This window comes from Sapajus apella, unplaced genomic scaffold, assembly GCF_009761245.1.
Source record: "Sapajus apella isolate SASKATOON/1434 unplaced genomic scaffold, GSC_monkey_1.0 scaffold78, whole genome shotgun sequence".
Lineage (NCBI taxonomy): Eukaryota > Metazoa > Chordata > Mammalia > Primates > Cebidae > Sapajus > Sapajus apella.
In genome coordinates this window covers 4,137,545-4,151,778 of record NW_022437018.1, presented here as the reverse complement: position 1 = coordinate 4,151,778, position 14,234 = coordinate 4,137,545, and the positions used below count along the sequence as shown (strand labels likewise).

The 14,234-nt window shown below is 39.9% G+C and overlaps 1 protein-coding gene across 4 annotated transcripts in view; it reads right to left on the bottom strand.

The window, feature by feature from the left end:
• Positions 1–14,234, bottom strand: part of ARID5B (AT-rich interaction domain 5B) — a 198,003-nt gene that overhangs the window by 92,271 nt on the left and 91,498 nt on the right. For 3 of the 4 annotated variants that reach the window (XM_032252577.1, XM_032252576.1, XM_032252578.1), the window contains one exon: positions 4,745–4,975. The exons of the other annotated variant lie outside the window; for it this stretch is intronic. In XM_032252577.1, coding sequence (XP_032108468.1) covers positions 4,745–4,975 — 231 coding nt within the window. The remainder of the gene's footprint in view (positions 1–4,744; positions 4,976–14,234) is intronic. 4 annotated transcript variants of the gene reach the window in all.

Below are 14,234 nucleotides of genomic sequence, written 5' to 3'. Positions count from 1 at the left end.
ACACACACACACACACACACACACACACACACACACACACCCTCGCCAATATACACACACACACACACACACGCCCCTCTGCCAAAAGATTTAAAAGCACAACTTCAACGTCTTATGCTTCTTTGCAATTCAAACCTCAGACCAAAATAAACCATATCGCTTTTTTAAGTCACCATTTCTTAATCCATTTAGTCCCACACACCTTGAATAACTGATTTCATCTCGTTTATGTATATTGAGCTGCCTTACATATCTTTGATGGAAGCCAGTACCTTAAAGTTATCCATTTATCTACTGTACTGAGTGTGCCTCTGTTTGGATTTAGCTGTCAACACTTCACACATGTGAAATCAATCTGTGTGATATCAATGTAAACATTGTGCATTACAAAGTGGTGGACATTTTATTGTTCTAACAACAAAAATATTTGTATGTGTTTGTTTTTTCTATGGCATGGAAAATAACACAATATAAATGACCATACATTTTACAAAAGAGGAATCATTTTAAAAAGTAAAAGCAAGGTAGGGGGTCGTTGGTGAATGCTTGATGTTAGGCTATTCTAACAGGACGGTGGAGGCAGGAATTATGTACAGGATAAAGATTCTTATGAAGAAAAAATTGCCATTCACATCACTTTCTCCTCATTGGAATTACAAGCTCATTTCCTAATTGCATGTGCAATACAATGAGTTTTCATAATGCTTTAATGGGGAGTCTGTTGCTTTCGTTTTAAAAATAGTCAATTCTCTTGTGCTAAGTAAAGAGCTTATTGCCTTTAAGAGCAGTGTAACTGACAAGATGGAAGAATGCAAGCAGGATGTAGAGACTGAAGCTTTTCAATCACCTACCATTAATACGATTCAATTTATGCTTATGTCATAGGTTTAGACATTGCACAGCTCTGTAAGCAAGGAAGGGACCTGAATAAAATACAGTGAAGAAAGCAGATGGTATGCTATCAAAACCCTTCAAGCCTAAAATAACCTTTTCCAAGTAAGGAGGATAGTTAATTAAAACCAGGATATATTTACTCAATTCTGAATATCTCAATGTAAATAAAAATCAAAATGACACTACTGTAATGTTGGACTAAATGATGAAATTTCATCTATTCTATTTTTCTTTAATAGTTTCTAATCAAACTTTTCATTAAATCGCTTCATAAAATTCCACAGAGAATTTATTTACAGGGACTCATTGTAGATTTAAAAGCCTTACTTTTATTGTTCAATTAAACTTGTTATTCAGTGAACAACATTAAAATAGCAGTGGGGATGAGGGGTGGGTGGGTGTATGGACAATTGGGCAAGGTCATCCCACAATGCAAAGCCTATTTTCAGAGATGAATTAGGGGAATGCAGGTAAGCTCTACGGCACACAGCAAAACTCAGACTCATTCTTATCCAACATGGAAAGCCAGCCCCTGCTCCAAAGTCACAGCCTGGGTTCTTGCCAGGCTTGGTCACTGAGTCACATGCGTGCCCCACAAGGAGAGAGGACATCAGGCCTTTTATGAAACTCACCCAAAGGGTAGTAACTAAGGGCAGAATAAATATAAGACAGACCAACAGTTTATCCCGGGTGAAGGCAGCCATTACCCAAAATGGAAGTTCAGAACATCAGTTTTAAACAATCCAGACATTTCCAATCATTTTTTTTTAAATTAGAAATGAATAGTTATTAAATTGCTCCCTATCTTTTAAAACCAGATCAAACCCCGCCTTTTTCAGAAGGCTTTCCCTGACCCCCTCACAAAGATTGCCATCTCTATCCACCTCTCAGCCCACTGCTAATTCCTACCACACTTGCTTTCTGCAACATGCATCAAATACTTAATCATTGACTTTCTTTTAACATTAGTTAACCTTTCAGGTGTGTTAATCCTGTCTTCCCCAATTAGATTTTAAATTCTCAAAACTAGCAAGAACCAAATTTTATTTATCTTTTGAACACCTCCTCTCACCCCCACTCCATAATCGCATTTAATAGAAGAAAGCAAAAAGTATATTAGTTAATAAAATAAACATTATTCAATCATAGGGAAGCAGACAATGTCCTTTTGAGAAGGACCTTGGAGGTATTTCACGGCAATTTATGAATTTCATGTGTCAAAGGTGTAGCTGCTAAATGCTATAAACTCTTTGCCATCAGCTCTACCATTCATCCACCTGGTGATATGGCCAATAAAATTTGATTTTTACAGCCTAGGCATACTGTTACCTAAATTACATTTGACCAATTACTGAAGTCACCAAACGTGTGGTACAGAATATATACTGTGTAGAAAATTCATCTGTGGGCCCCCTGGCACTCTCGGTAATCTGACAGAAGTGTTTCAGTCATCTGGCAGTGTTTAATATTAGGAACATTTGTTTAATGCTAGTCACTAATTAAATTTATGTTCTTCCACCAACTGTTAGTTGGTTGGAGAGACTCAATGCCACATTTTAACAAACACTTTAACCCATGTCAATTTCAAATGCAACCAGTTGGAGATTTAAAAGGGTGCTCTCTGGAAATTTAGATTGTGACTGAAAGTGGGACAGTGGGGAGGGATGTGGGTGAAGTTGCTCAAATCCGCTCAAAATAAGCTTTTTGGTCCACTTAGTAACATGAAAGACTTTAAGAAGTACAAACTATTTGAAGTACAAACAACTAAAAAAAATTCTAATACTCTAATTATTAAACTAGCCATCTAGAAGGTCTCTAAAGGTACCTTTATTCCAAAAGAAAGCTTCCACTTTAAGAGGCTGGAGAAGAAAAACAGCATTAAAATTAGCTATACCAGAAGAAAATTCAGGAAAACATTCACAAGTCAGATGCTTGTGTTTGTGAGAACATTTATAACTAATTTAGTAACTCTTAACAACCATTGTGATCGCTGTTAAATTGGAACTTCTATTACCAATTCTAGATGCAACAGCTTTGAAACTCAATGACTAATAACTCTTAAATTAGCCAAAAAGGTTAAAACATTTTTTTCCTCATATTACATTGTGAAACTCTAATTTTGAATTCTCTTAAATAAGGGAACACATGCTTTCAGTTTTATTCTATGTCAGGAATTTAGAGACCTCTTGAGCAGCAAGTAGGAAGCGAGGTTTGGGAGCCTGGCATGCGGAAAAAAACCCTCAAACACAGGTATTGAAAAGGGAAGATTTGTAAATGCTCATTGAAAAGAGGGCATTGTAAAAAAAATGTATTGCATACATTTATCTACTTGAAAGGATATTTGAATATTAAAAATGTGGCAATAAATACATTTCTTTGAAGAAGAAAAAAATAATTGGTACAAATACTATTGCCCTCTTACAGAATGGCAGTCATCTGATAAGCCAGAGGTGTGAAAGACATCCAAAAAAAACAATTTAGAAGGAGAAAGTGTCAAGGTCCTTTGAATCTAATGAACTTAGATCATTTTGTTCCCCTTCCTCTCTCTCTTCCCTTCCTTCTTGATCATCATCTCCCATCTCCTCATCCTCACCCCGACTCTGTTCACATATCTACTTGCAGCATTTCTCCAGCAGCAGCACCAGGGCTGTTGGAATCATGAAGAATCCAATTTAAGAGGCCACAGTGGACTCCTGAAACCATACCAAGGTCTGCGAAGGGTAAGCTGAGTAACTTGAATCTGGATAATCTGCCAACTAGGGATCCTCTGGAAATTGTCGGCCAACAGAATCAAGGAATGTTTCAGGTCAAAGGGAACCTATGCTCTCTCCACACTAAGGGTCTCATGCTCTTCTCCACCCAGGTAGCCGTGAGGGATTCAGCAGGGCTCAGCCATCCCAGCAGTCACTCTGTGATAGTGATTTTAGAGAAGGGGAAGGGTGAGAGTGATAGGTGTCCACGCCTCTAAGTATAGAAATTCAGAGGAACACGTGTAGTTTGATAAGCCTCTCCCAGGATATTCTGACATCCATGCCTAGCCTGCTGAAAACCACTGATATGATACAGTCTTTTCAACAAACAGATGAGAAAATGATACTGTAAGAGAACGACTGTCTTGGCTTGCATCTCACCATCTACTGTACCATGTCAGGCTTCCCAAACCGGTGATGTGATATCTTCTTCTCCTCCCCGTCTGTCTATAGAGACACATGACCAGTCAGTGAGGCAGAGAAGCAGATAAAGATGTGTGCGTACATATCCGTCTCTGGCGGGTACAGTATGTGTGTGTGTGTGTGTGTAGGAAAAAATTCAGGGACGTGAAGATCTATTATCTATCTATCTGTCATCTCTCTATGTGTCTATCTACCGTAGAATACTGAAGTGGTTATCTATCTATCCACCATACAGCACTGAAGTTGTTTTCTTTCTTTCTATCTATCCATCCACTGTTTAGTACTGAAGTGGTTACCGTTGGTGCATTTTTACAGTACTTTATAACAATGAAGAGAGTGGCTGGTTAAATCAAAAAGCATCTGAATAGACAAAGCCTTTTGAGAAAGAACTAACATGAAATCTTCCTGTCCAAAAGTCCAATTTCAAGGTCGACCAAGCAACTTCAGACTCTACATTGAACAACAAATGCTAAATAATAATCTCTTACTCATAGTAAACAGAGGCTGCAAAGCAGGCAATGACGCCTTATGCCGCAATAATTTGGGGGATGGGAGGGGTGGGGTAGCACATGGGGCTTGTGAAAGTGAGCCCCGTTCCCCATCACCGCTCTTCACAAGAACTGAAAACAACTAGGCACACACGCACAAGTATCAGATAGGAAAAAAAAAAGACTCACCAAACTCATCGCATATACTCTCGTTTTCTATGAGAGTCGGGTGGTCAAAGGTATCCCGACAGTACAGGATCTGAGGGTTCCTGCTGACCACTGCAATGCCCCCCAGGGCCAATGCAAACTGGTCCGTTAGAATGGAAGATGGCTTATCCTGGATGCGTTTCAGCATCGAGCGGTACCGGCAGTACTGGGGGTAGCTGAGAACTATCACGTTCGTTTCTTCCTCGTCCTCCCCTAGACAAACGAGAAAACACTTCCATTACCCTCTTCCCTCTGACAAAGAACTTTCATGGCCATAGTATCATTTCAATAAACACTTCTAGTTTGGGACTAAAAAGACTCTCATCCTTGTTACATTCTGGGGGATGCCAGCATCCTCCCAGCCCCAATTCACCCATCCAGCCCCACAGAACGTGCTTCAGGCTACCCACACAGTGGACCCTCTTTGCGGAGAAAAGAAAGAGTAGCCTGGCCCCCTGGACACAGTAAGCAGTGTCTGTGTCATCAGCACTCAGCAGGACCCAAAAACTGTTTGGAAAAATATCTTCATATTTTTTAAGCATTAAAGTCATCATCACCATAAGGAAAGGCAGAACTCTGCTGGGCTTCTTTACATCTATTTCTAGTTTGGAATTGCTCTTATATTGGATTATACAGATGATCCTCAACTGAATGATGCTTCCATGTAAGATTCCTTGACTTTATTGTTGTACAAAAGCAACATGCATTTAGTAGAAAGCATACTTTGAATTTTGAATTGTCACCTTTCCTGGGCTGGTGATATGCAATAGGATACCCTCCTGTAAGGCTGGGCAGGGGCAGCAGGTGGCATCTCCCAGTCAGCCACGGGATCAAGAGGGTGAACACCAGTACTCTGCAGTGTCCTGTGTTGCCAGATGATTTTGCTCAACTATAGGTTACGGTAAATGTTCCAAGCACGTTTAAGGTAGGCTAGGAAAACTATGTGTTCAGTAGGTTAGGTGTATTCAATGCCTTTTCGACTTGATAGCTTCAGCTTACAATGGGTTCGTTGGGATGTAATCCCATAGAAAGTCAAGAAGCATCTGTATAATCTTTTCAGTGTTTGAGGTCTCTGAAAATGTCATCTGGCCCCGAAGATGTCCAAGGTTCTAAATAGCATCACCATCTGCTCTGGGGGTCATGAGTGCTGTTTAGCAACTATTTCCTGTTCTTCTTTTGGGCCTGTAGAAAGACTGTACGCTTCACTCCCTTGGAGGCCAGTGGCCTTGTGACTTTCCCTGGCCAATGAAATATGACAGAAGTGGGTGATTGATTGCTTTAAGAGCCAGTGTGCCCCAACCCAATCTCTCTTTGTCTTTGCTGTGACCATCCGTAATGCCCCAGATAGTGGCAACTCTGCTAGTCTGGGCCTTGGAGTAAAAAACAACATGAAGCAGAACCCCTGGTTGATCCAAAAGAGACATATAACATAAGCAGAACATAAACCTTTGTTGTTCTAAAGCAATGTTGATTTGCGAGTCATATGTTATTGCCGTGTGATCTATCCCAACTTGATTGATACACCCACCTTCCCCACCCTCCCCACATGCATACCCCCTCTCCCTTTTAATATTCCTCAAATCCATCTGGTAACTTGGCACATCTCAGAGAACCATGCTGGGAGGACTCCCTAAGCATCCTCGTGAGAGAGTTTCCATCAGAACTACCTTCACTCAGGAGAACATTTCAGCAAATTTAGCTAAGCTTCCTCTTACAGTGATCTTAGTGCTTATTTATACTCTATTTTGTGCTCATTTGTAAACATCAGACTCTGCGTGGATGAAGCCTTCCTTCATCTTAAGCTTGAGAAATGGCAAACACTCTGCTTTGGTGGCCTCCACCTGTACATCAGGCTGAATTTAGGCTCCGTGACCCAGTTTGCCATCACTCTGCAACCACCCATCAGAGCAGTTGTAAGCAATTCCCAGACATGTCACTTGCTTCTCCAAAGGGAAAACACTCAATATTTCAAGCCTTTACCATGCTGCAGGGAATTGCACAAGACAGTTGTTAAGGATACCGACATTATCATGGCCATCTGGTAACCAGTGGGAGACGGATGAGCAAGGATGGAACATAATGACGGAACATAACCAGTACCAATGGAAGGTGTGCATGCGACCTTTGCAGATAGGAGGCCAATACCCAGATGTATTTCTAATTATGTTCACTTAGTTCCTCAGGCTGGCGGCTTCTCCACGGATGGAGATGTTTAGCTGCTTACAAGATGACATCTTTTAACAGTGTATACATCTTCGACTCCTGCCTGGTCTGTGGATAGCTGCTTCGTCAACTGGCGCACTTAATTAAAAGGAAATCTGTTTACCTTGAAGGCAAGTCCCCAAGTGCAAACCGGTTTTGAGATGCTGATATATGTCCCAAGACATGCCAATCTGAGGTTTTTACAGCAGATCAAGACACTAAGTTCACACTTTGGGTTCAGAACTGTGCTTTTTATACAGTTAAAGCATAAAAAGTTTTAGTGAAAATACTCAAACACTGTCAGAACTCCAGAGTTTTTAAGTGCTATTTCAAGAAGCAGCCCCCAATGTGTCAGTCGTATTATTACACTCTATTTGTATCATACTCGATTTGTCTAAGACATTGTTAATGAAAGAGAGGCACACAACCATGAACTGCCAGGACTACCCCTCGTAGCAAACACGTAGCACGTAATACCATCTCCCGTCCATAGTAAATACGGTGCCTGTAAATACCTGTCGATTCCAAAATTCTATCTTCGTTGTGCAATTGGCTTTCTACAATGGGGGTAAAGTTGCATCAATTTCTCCAAGTGTTCTTGAAATAAAATGGAGAAAGATGTGTGTGCTCTCAGGTCGGAGGAGTATAAAAGAACAGTTGCTTCAGAGTAAGTTTCACGGAAGATGTCACCTGGACTCGGGACTACTTCACTTCCTTCCTATCCCTTCACTCACCTTTTGTTTTTTCTCTAACCATTTTTCATGATGATGTCAACTCTAACCGCTTCCGAATTCTCTGTTCCAGATGGAGTCAGCTCCCTGGCAATCTTCTGTGCCTAGAAATGACCTCTTTTTTTTTCTCTCCACCTCATCCTAGCTTAAAACATTTAGGTCATGCAGTACCTAAAACACTAGCCAAGCCATGAATCCTTTTCTTTCCACTGGAAGAAAACCAGCAAGTTCCCTCTGCTCTCAACTCCTACAACTGTCGTACACTCTGGAGACAATGTTGCTAATAGTGGTCCTGGGACTGTCTGCATCAGAATCACATACTGTGCCTGCAAAAAGGCAGGCGCCAGGTGCCGTGGAGAATCAGTGACTCAGCATCTCCAAGGCTGGGGCCTAGGAATTTACCTTTTTAACAAGCATCCCAAACAGCTCATGCACACCAAACCTTGAAACCAGTAACTCTGAGTTTATTTTTTTGCACAGACTTAGTTTGGGTTTTGAAATATATATATACATGTATTTTCAATTGACAAGAGTTAAAAAAAATTCTTATTTCTCCCCAAACCTCCAGCACACAGAACAGAATACAGAACCAAATTTTCTTCTCCTCTCTCTGGCATTTTTTCAGGATTATTACATATATCACAGAAGACAGCGAATTTTAAAAGCCCTCTTAACTAAAAATATCAGAAATGGAGAGCCTGTTTTCCTGTTTAGAAAGCAAGCATTAATGCTATTTCCAGTACTGATAATAAAACACTAAAATTTACAAAGGTTTTTTACATATTTTCACATCTTTGGTTTCTTACAACAATCCAATTTGTGGCATTACTACTTGTTAATATTCCCCAATTTGAGACTATAACCACCTAATCCTTTTTTTTTTTTTTTTTTTTTTTTAAGATGGGGCTTTCTCTGTTGCTCAGGCTAGACTCAAACTCCAGGGCCTGGGCGGGCTCAGTGGCTCACACCTATAATCCCAGCACTTTGGGAGGCCAAGGCTGGTGGGATCACGAGATCAGGAGATCGAGACCATCCTGGCTAACATGGTGAAACCCCGTTTCTACTAAAAAAACAAAAATTAGCTGGGCGTGGTGGCATGTGCCTGTAGTCTCAGCTGAGGCAGCAGAATGCTTGAACCCAGGAGGCAGAGGTTGCAGTAGCCGAGATTGCACCTGGCGACAGAGCAAGACTCTGTCTCAAAAAAAAAAAGAAAAGAAAAACAAATCTCCTGGGCCCAAGTGATCCACCCACCTCTGCCTCCTGAGTAGCTGGGACTTAAAACCCAATATTTTAACTCCAAGTTTGGTGGACTTTTTATTAGGATAAAACATCTCAAATAATAATAGTAATAATAATAATAACAGAGATTTAACTGGTTTACACTACTAGGGATGAGGATGGTGGCCTTTGATCAAGTCAAATATAAGACTTCTGTTCGACAGAGGACTATAGAATTCAGCCAGTTGCAAGCCAGAATTCTTCTACTCTCCTTAGGTTAGCTTGTTATTTATTATTTTGGAACACTGCAATTCCTACTGTAATGATTCAACATGATTGATACATCATTCATGTATATCAGCTTTCTACTTTCTATGCATGTGACAGGAAATGGTGCCAGCTGTATGTGTTGCCAGCCTAGAGCCCCTACCCTTCATCAACCACCTTCCATACTAAGAGGTTACAGGTACAGCTGGGGCTTGGTCTAATGCGGCAATGCTTGGTGGGGCCAAAACAAAAATGTTAACTTTGTTGCCTATGAACAGAACCCCCATTTGGACCAGAATTTTGGCATTGTTTGGACAGAGGCAAATTTCTAACCTTGCAATTAGACATCCCCAGAGGAGTTGCCTTTAATATTTACCAAACTGGAGAAAGCCCATGAGACCTTTAGGACTCCTAGGAAAGTTTACAAAGCATTCTAAATCAAAGTAAAGGGAAGATCCAGAGTCAAGGTAAGATCTGGAAAAGCCAACAATTCAGGTAGGCTGAAGTTTCACTGAGTAGAAACATCCTGAGTCTCTTTTTCGCAGTTTATTTTATTGGAGAAAACATTTTTTTCCCCTCAAGACAAAATATGGTCAACTTTATATGAAAGGTATGTATAACAGTATAAAATTCTGAGTTTGGGGAGAGCTTTGCAGATTTAAAATTCTATGATCCTAGAACTGCCTCCCAAGTCTTTGCATTACATTAACTTCCTTCTGATACAGCTATAAAAATATTAAAGTGTTCAATGGCTGGCATATTTTATTTTGCCCTAGTACACCGGGAAACAAATAAGGCCAAACAGTCCTTTCAAGAATTATTTAAGGCCTGGAGTGGTGGCTCAGGCCTGTAATCCCAGCACTTTGGGAGGCCAAGGCAGGCGGATCATGAGGTCAAGAGATCGAGACCATCCTGGCCAACATGATGAAACCCCGTCTCTACTAAAAATACACACAAAAAATTAGCTGGGTGTGGTGGCGCTCGCCTGTAGTCCCAGCTATTCGGGAGGCTGAGGCAGGAGAATTGCTTGAACTGGGGAGGCGGAGGTTGCGGTGAGCCGAGATGGCGCCACTGCACTCCAGCCTGGAGCCTGGTGACGAAGAAAAACTCTGTCTCAAAAAGAAAGAAAGAATTATTTAAACTCCTCAGCTACTTCTGTCTTGCTCACGCATTTCATATACACACAAGCAAATGCTCCTGTGCAAGGTTACCCATGAAACAAGGGCGGTCAATAAATGCTGTGTAAGATATTTTTCCCCTTTCCAATTCATAATGGGGCAAGCAGATGAATCTAAGAACGAATAAATTACACATTCGTTTTGTAAAAGACAAACAAGACCAGGTGCGGTGGCTCATGACCATAATCCCAGTACTTTGGGAGGCTGAGGAGGGCGAATCATTAGGTCAAGGGATCGAGACCATCCTGGCCAACATGGTGAAACCTGTCTCTATTAAAAATACAAAAATTAGCTGGGCATGGCAGTGCACGTCTCTAGTCCCGGCTACTCGGGAGGCTAAGGCAAGAGAATCACTTGAACCCGAAAGGTGGAGGTTGCTGTGAGCTGAGATTGCACCACTGCACTCCAGCCTGGGTGATGGAATGAGACTCCATCTCAATAAATAGAAATAAATAAAAATAAAAAGACAGAGTGTTCCTGGAACAAAGATTTTCTTTCAATCACACCCACAGAGAGAAAGAAATCCAAGTACTACCCTTAGGTATTCTTCTAATACTGTTCAGTTGGTTGTAGCTGGTGGGGTTATATATACACTACTTGATTTCAGTCAACAGAAAATGATCTGTAATAAATTGCTAGTACCCAAGACTGAAATTTTAAACTATGTTATGATATTCTATTAAAATGTCATCCCATTCCTCTATTTCCCCTATACAAAAAAAAAGTGAATGCCTATTTTAAAATGAAACATTCAAAGGGAATAAGAGACCCAAAATTACTAAACCTCATTTCAACTTCAATAAAAAGAACTTTGCCTATTAAAAGTTAATACCTAAAGTACACTGCTTGTAATGTGTAATCAAAATGACTCTAATCCTGTGCTTATATCATAATTACACGTTTTGTTAACCTCTCTCAATGTCAATTTTTTACTTATTTACATATTTCAAAGTCCGAAACAGAATTCCACAGAGAAACTGTAATTATAATGTGAGACTCCACCCAAGATTTTCAAACAGTAACTGTATACCATTGCTTTAATCCTCAGAGTTGGGCTGGGGGTGGGGAAGGGGTTGGGGAGAAAGGGTAAGAGCAGGCCTTCGTTCTGAATAGCACGTTGCTCACGTTGTCTTTGTACAAAGAGAGATGCATGAAATAGCAAACACAATGAATTAATGGAGCATTGACTTTCAAATATCCATAATACTATTTTTTGAAAATAGATAATGGTGGCCAAATGCACAGAGGCTGAAAACATAAATTCTAGAGGAGAAATTTGCTTTTATCTCTTACACAACAATTTAGAAATACAACTTTCTTTTTCATTCTTGGGGTGAAATGAGGCTTGTTTTGGAAACATCACACTATTATGCTTACTGAAAACCACTATAATCTACTTCTAACATCAGTAAGTTAAAAAAAAATCTTTAAAAAAAACCTTCACACCAGGATTTTATAGAGCCTAGTGGAAAAAATATGCATGTTCCTTCCTGCACCTAATTACCTCAACTGAAAAATCTGCCAAGTATTTTGCCCTTTAGTTCTCTTAATCGTATTAGGGCAAATGCATTTGGATGCCAATAGAAACAAACATTTAAAGATTTTCACTTAAAAGATTCCAAATATGTATGAAGGCTAAGTTTGAGACACAATGTCCCTTGTGCTTCAAAGACAACATACAGTTTTCTTTCTCTTTTTATTTTTTTCAAGCAAGTATGAATGTGCTCATGTTATAAAACTTGATGTCTAGTTTTGAAACAATTTAAGTAAAATAATGTCAATATGAGAGGCTCTCACAATGATTTATGCTTCCTTCTGTTACTTTATTACATTAGACATTCTTTTCTCAAAGCTTTATACTTTTCACTGTGCTCCTAGCAACCAACGGCAAAGCATCAACTTTATATACCTGGAACTATTCCAATTCTTACTGCTATTGACAATTATGTTGAAGTTTCCTTTTAATTGCTGCTCTGTTGTGACACCGAATATTTGTCACAATTAGGCATTTCCTATTTTCTGTCCATGCAGTTGTGATTGTTACTGAAAATGAAATTTTTATTCCAGAAAACCTAAGCATAAAAATTTTACAGATAAGAGTAGCTACAGCTGTTACTATCATTACCAACATTGTAACATGCAGAAAAAAAAAAAAGAATATAATTTCTCGGAAGGTAATTTTCCTTTCAGTCTAAGTGCTCTTATTCATCTTGCAGTTACTCAATGATTTCCTGTTCTAATTACAGGACATTATACAGAAAGACATTTGTAAGAGGAAAATGCAGCAGAGCATATGACTAAATAGCTTAAATTGGTTGAAAGTGTTTAAAATTCCAAAGTTGTACATCAAATTTATCAATTCGTAGTTACAGCTTTATGTTAATGTGTACTGTGTCCTGCTGTATTTTTCAACCCCTCTTTAGGCAGTAAACTTAGTACCCGAAGTTAGTACACATCAAAGGGAAAAATACATTTGCAGTTAAACTGATGTTGAAAAGTCAGAGGGAAGATCAGTTGTGTGTGTGTGTGTGTGTGTGTGTGTGTGTGTCCTCCTCATCAAAGCTGTTAGATTGGAGACATGCCAAAACAAGGAGTGGAAAATATTAATAATAAAAATAAATTAAATGCCTGATTAAAAGGGAAAGAGAACAAGATTCCATCCGGAATAGAAATGAAAATGCCACAAACTATTTCATAAAAACAAACTGTGACGTAAATTACACATCAGTATTGCACTGTTGTGGTTATTTTGAGAAATGGTTTGTACTGTAAGTCAGCTGGTGCTGCCCCACCCTTAATGATTTTGTAATTCTCTACACAGTAAGCAAGTGGGGCAGCTCTGAGATTGCTGAGACAGAAAACAGACCTAGCCATACAGAACTGGCAATAAAAAGATAATGTACTTTTAACATAACAGAACAAGGAGATTGGCCTGGCTTTATTAACTAAAAAAACTACTTTAAATGGTCCCCAGCTTGCCATTTGTTTTGATAAATGGAAACACAGATCTTCCCAGGATAGGCAACGAAAACATCACTGGAGAGCTTAAAAAAGTAAATGTGGGAAAAATATATCAGTACATAGTTGCAAACAAAACAAAGAATATTTCAAATGTAAAACCAAGGGTTTGAACCAGCTGTTTCCAAAAACAAGCCACTTAAAGTACAGGGACACACAAACATAAAAATATGTATCAAAATGTTACTATCAGCTTTTGCCCTTACTATTGCTTCATCACTCAAGAAAAAAACATCACAAAGCTAAACCATAACCAAACACTGCCATCACTCTGTGTAACAAACGAACTCAGTGGGAAGAAAGCCAACTCCACCTCCAAGGTTGTCCCAAAGGGTCACTGAATTCTAAGCCACAACCAGGAGCCACTTTTTATCTTGAGGATTTTGCAGCTTACTGCCATAGGGTTCATCTCATCCTAATTTAAATGTCACACTAGACAGGGATCATGGAACACATGAGACTTCACGGCTGGACGGACATGTAGGTGAGGTTGTTACCACATGCGCGGTATTATGCTGTGGTGCCTGACCTACCTTAACTTGCTTCCCCTTCACATGGGTTAACCTTTATGATATGGTCAGCCATTCACTTTTAATATGAATCAGTTTCTTTTTTTTTTTTTTTGAGACGGAGTTTCACTCATGTTACCCAGGCTGGAGTGCAATGGCGCGATCTCGGCTCACCGCAACCTCCGCCTCCTGGGTTCAGGCAATTCTCCTGCCTCAGCCTCCTGAGTAGCTGGGATTACAGGCACACACCACCATGCCCAGCTAATTTTTTGTATTTTTAGTAGAGACGGGGTTTCACCATGTTGACCAGGATGGTCTCGATCTCTTGACCTCGTGATCCACCCGCCTC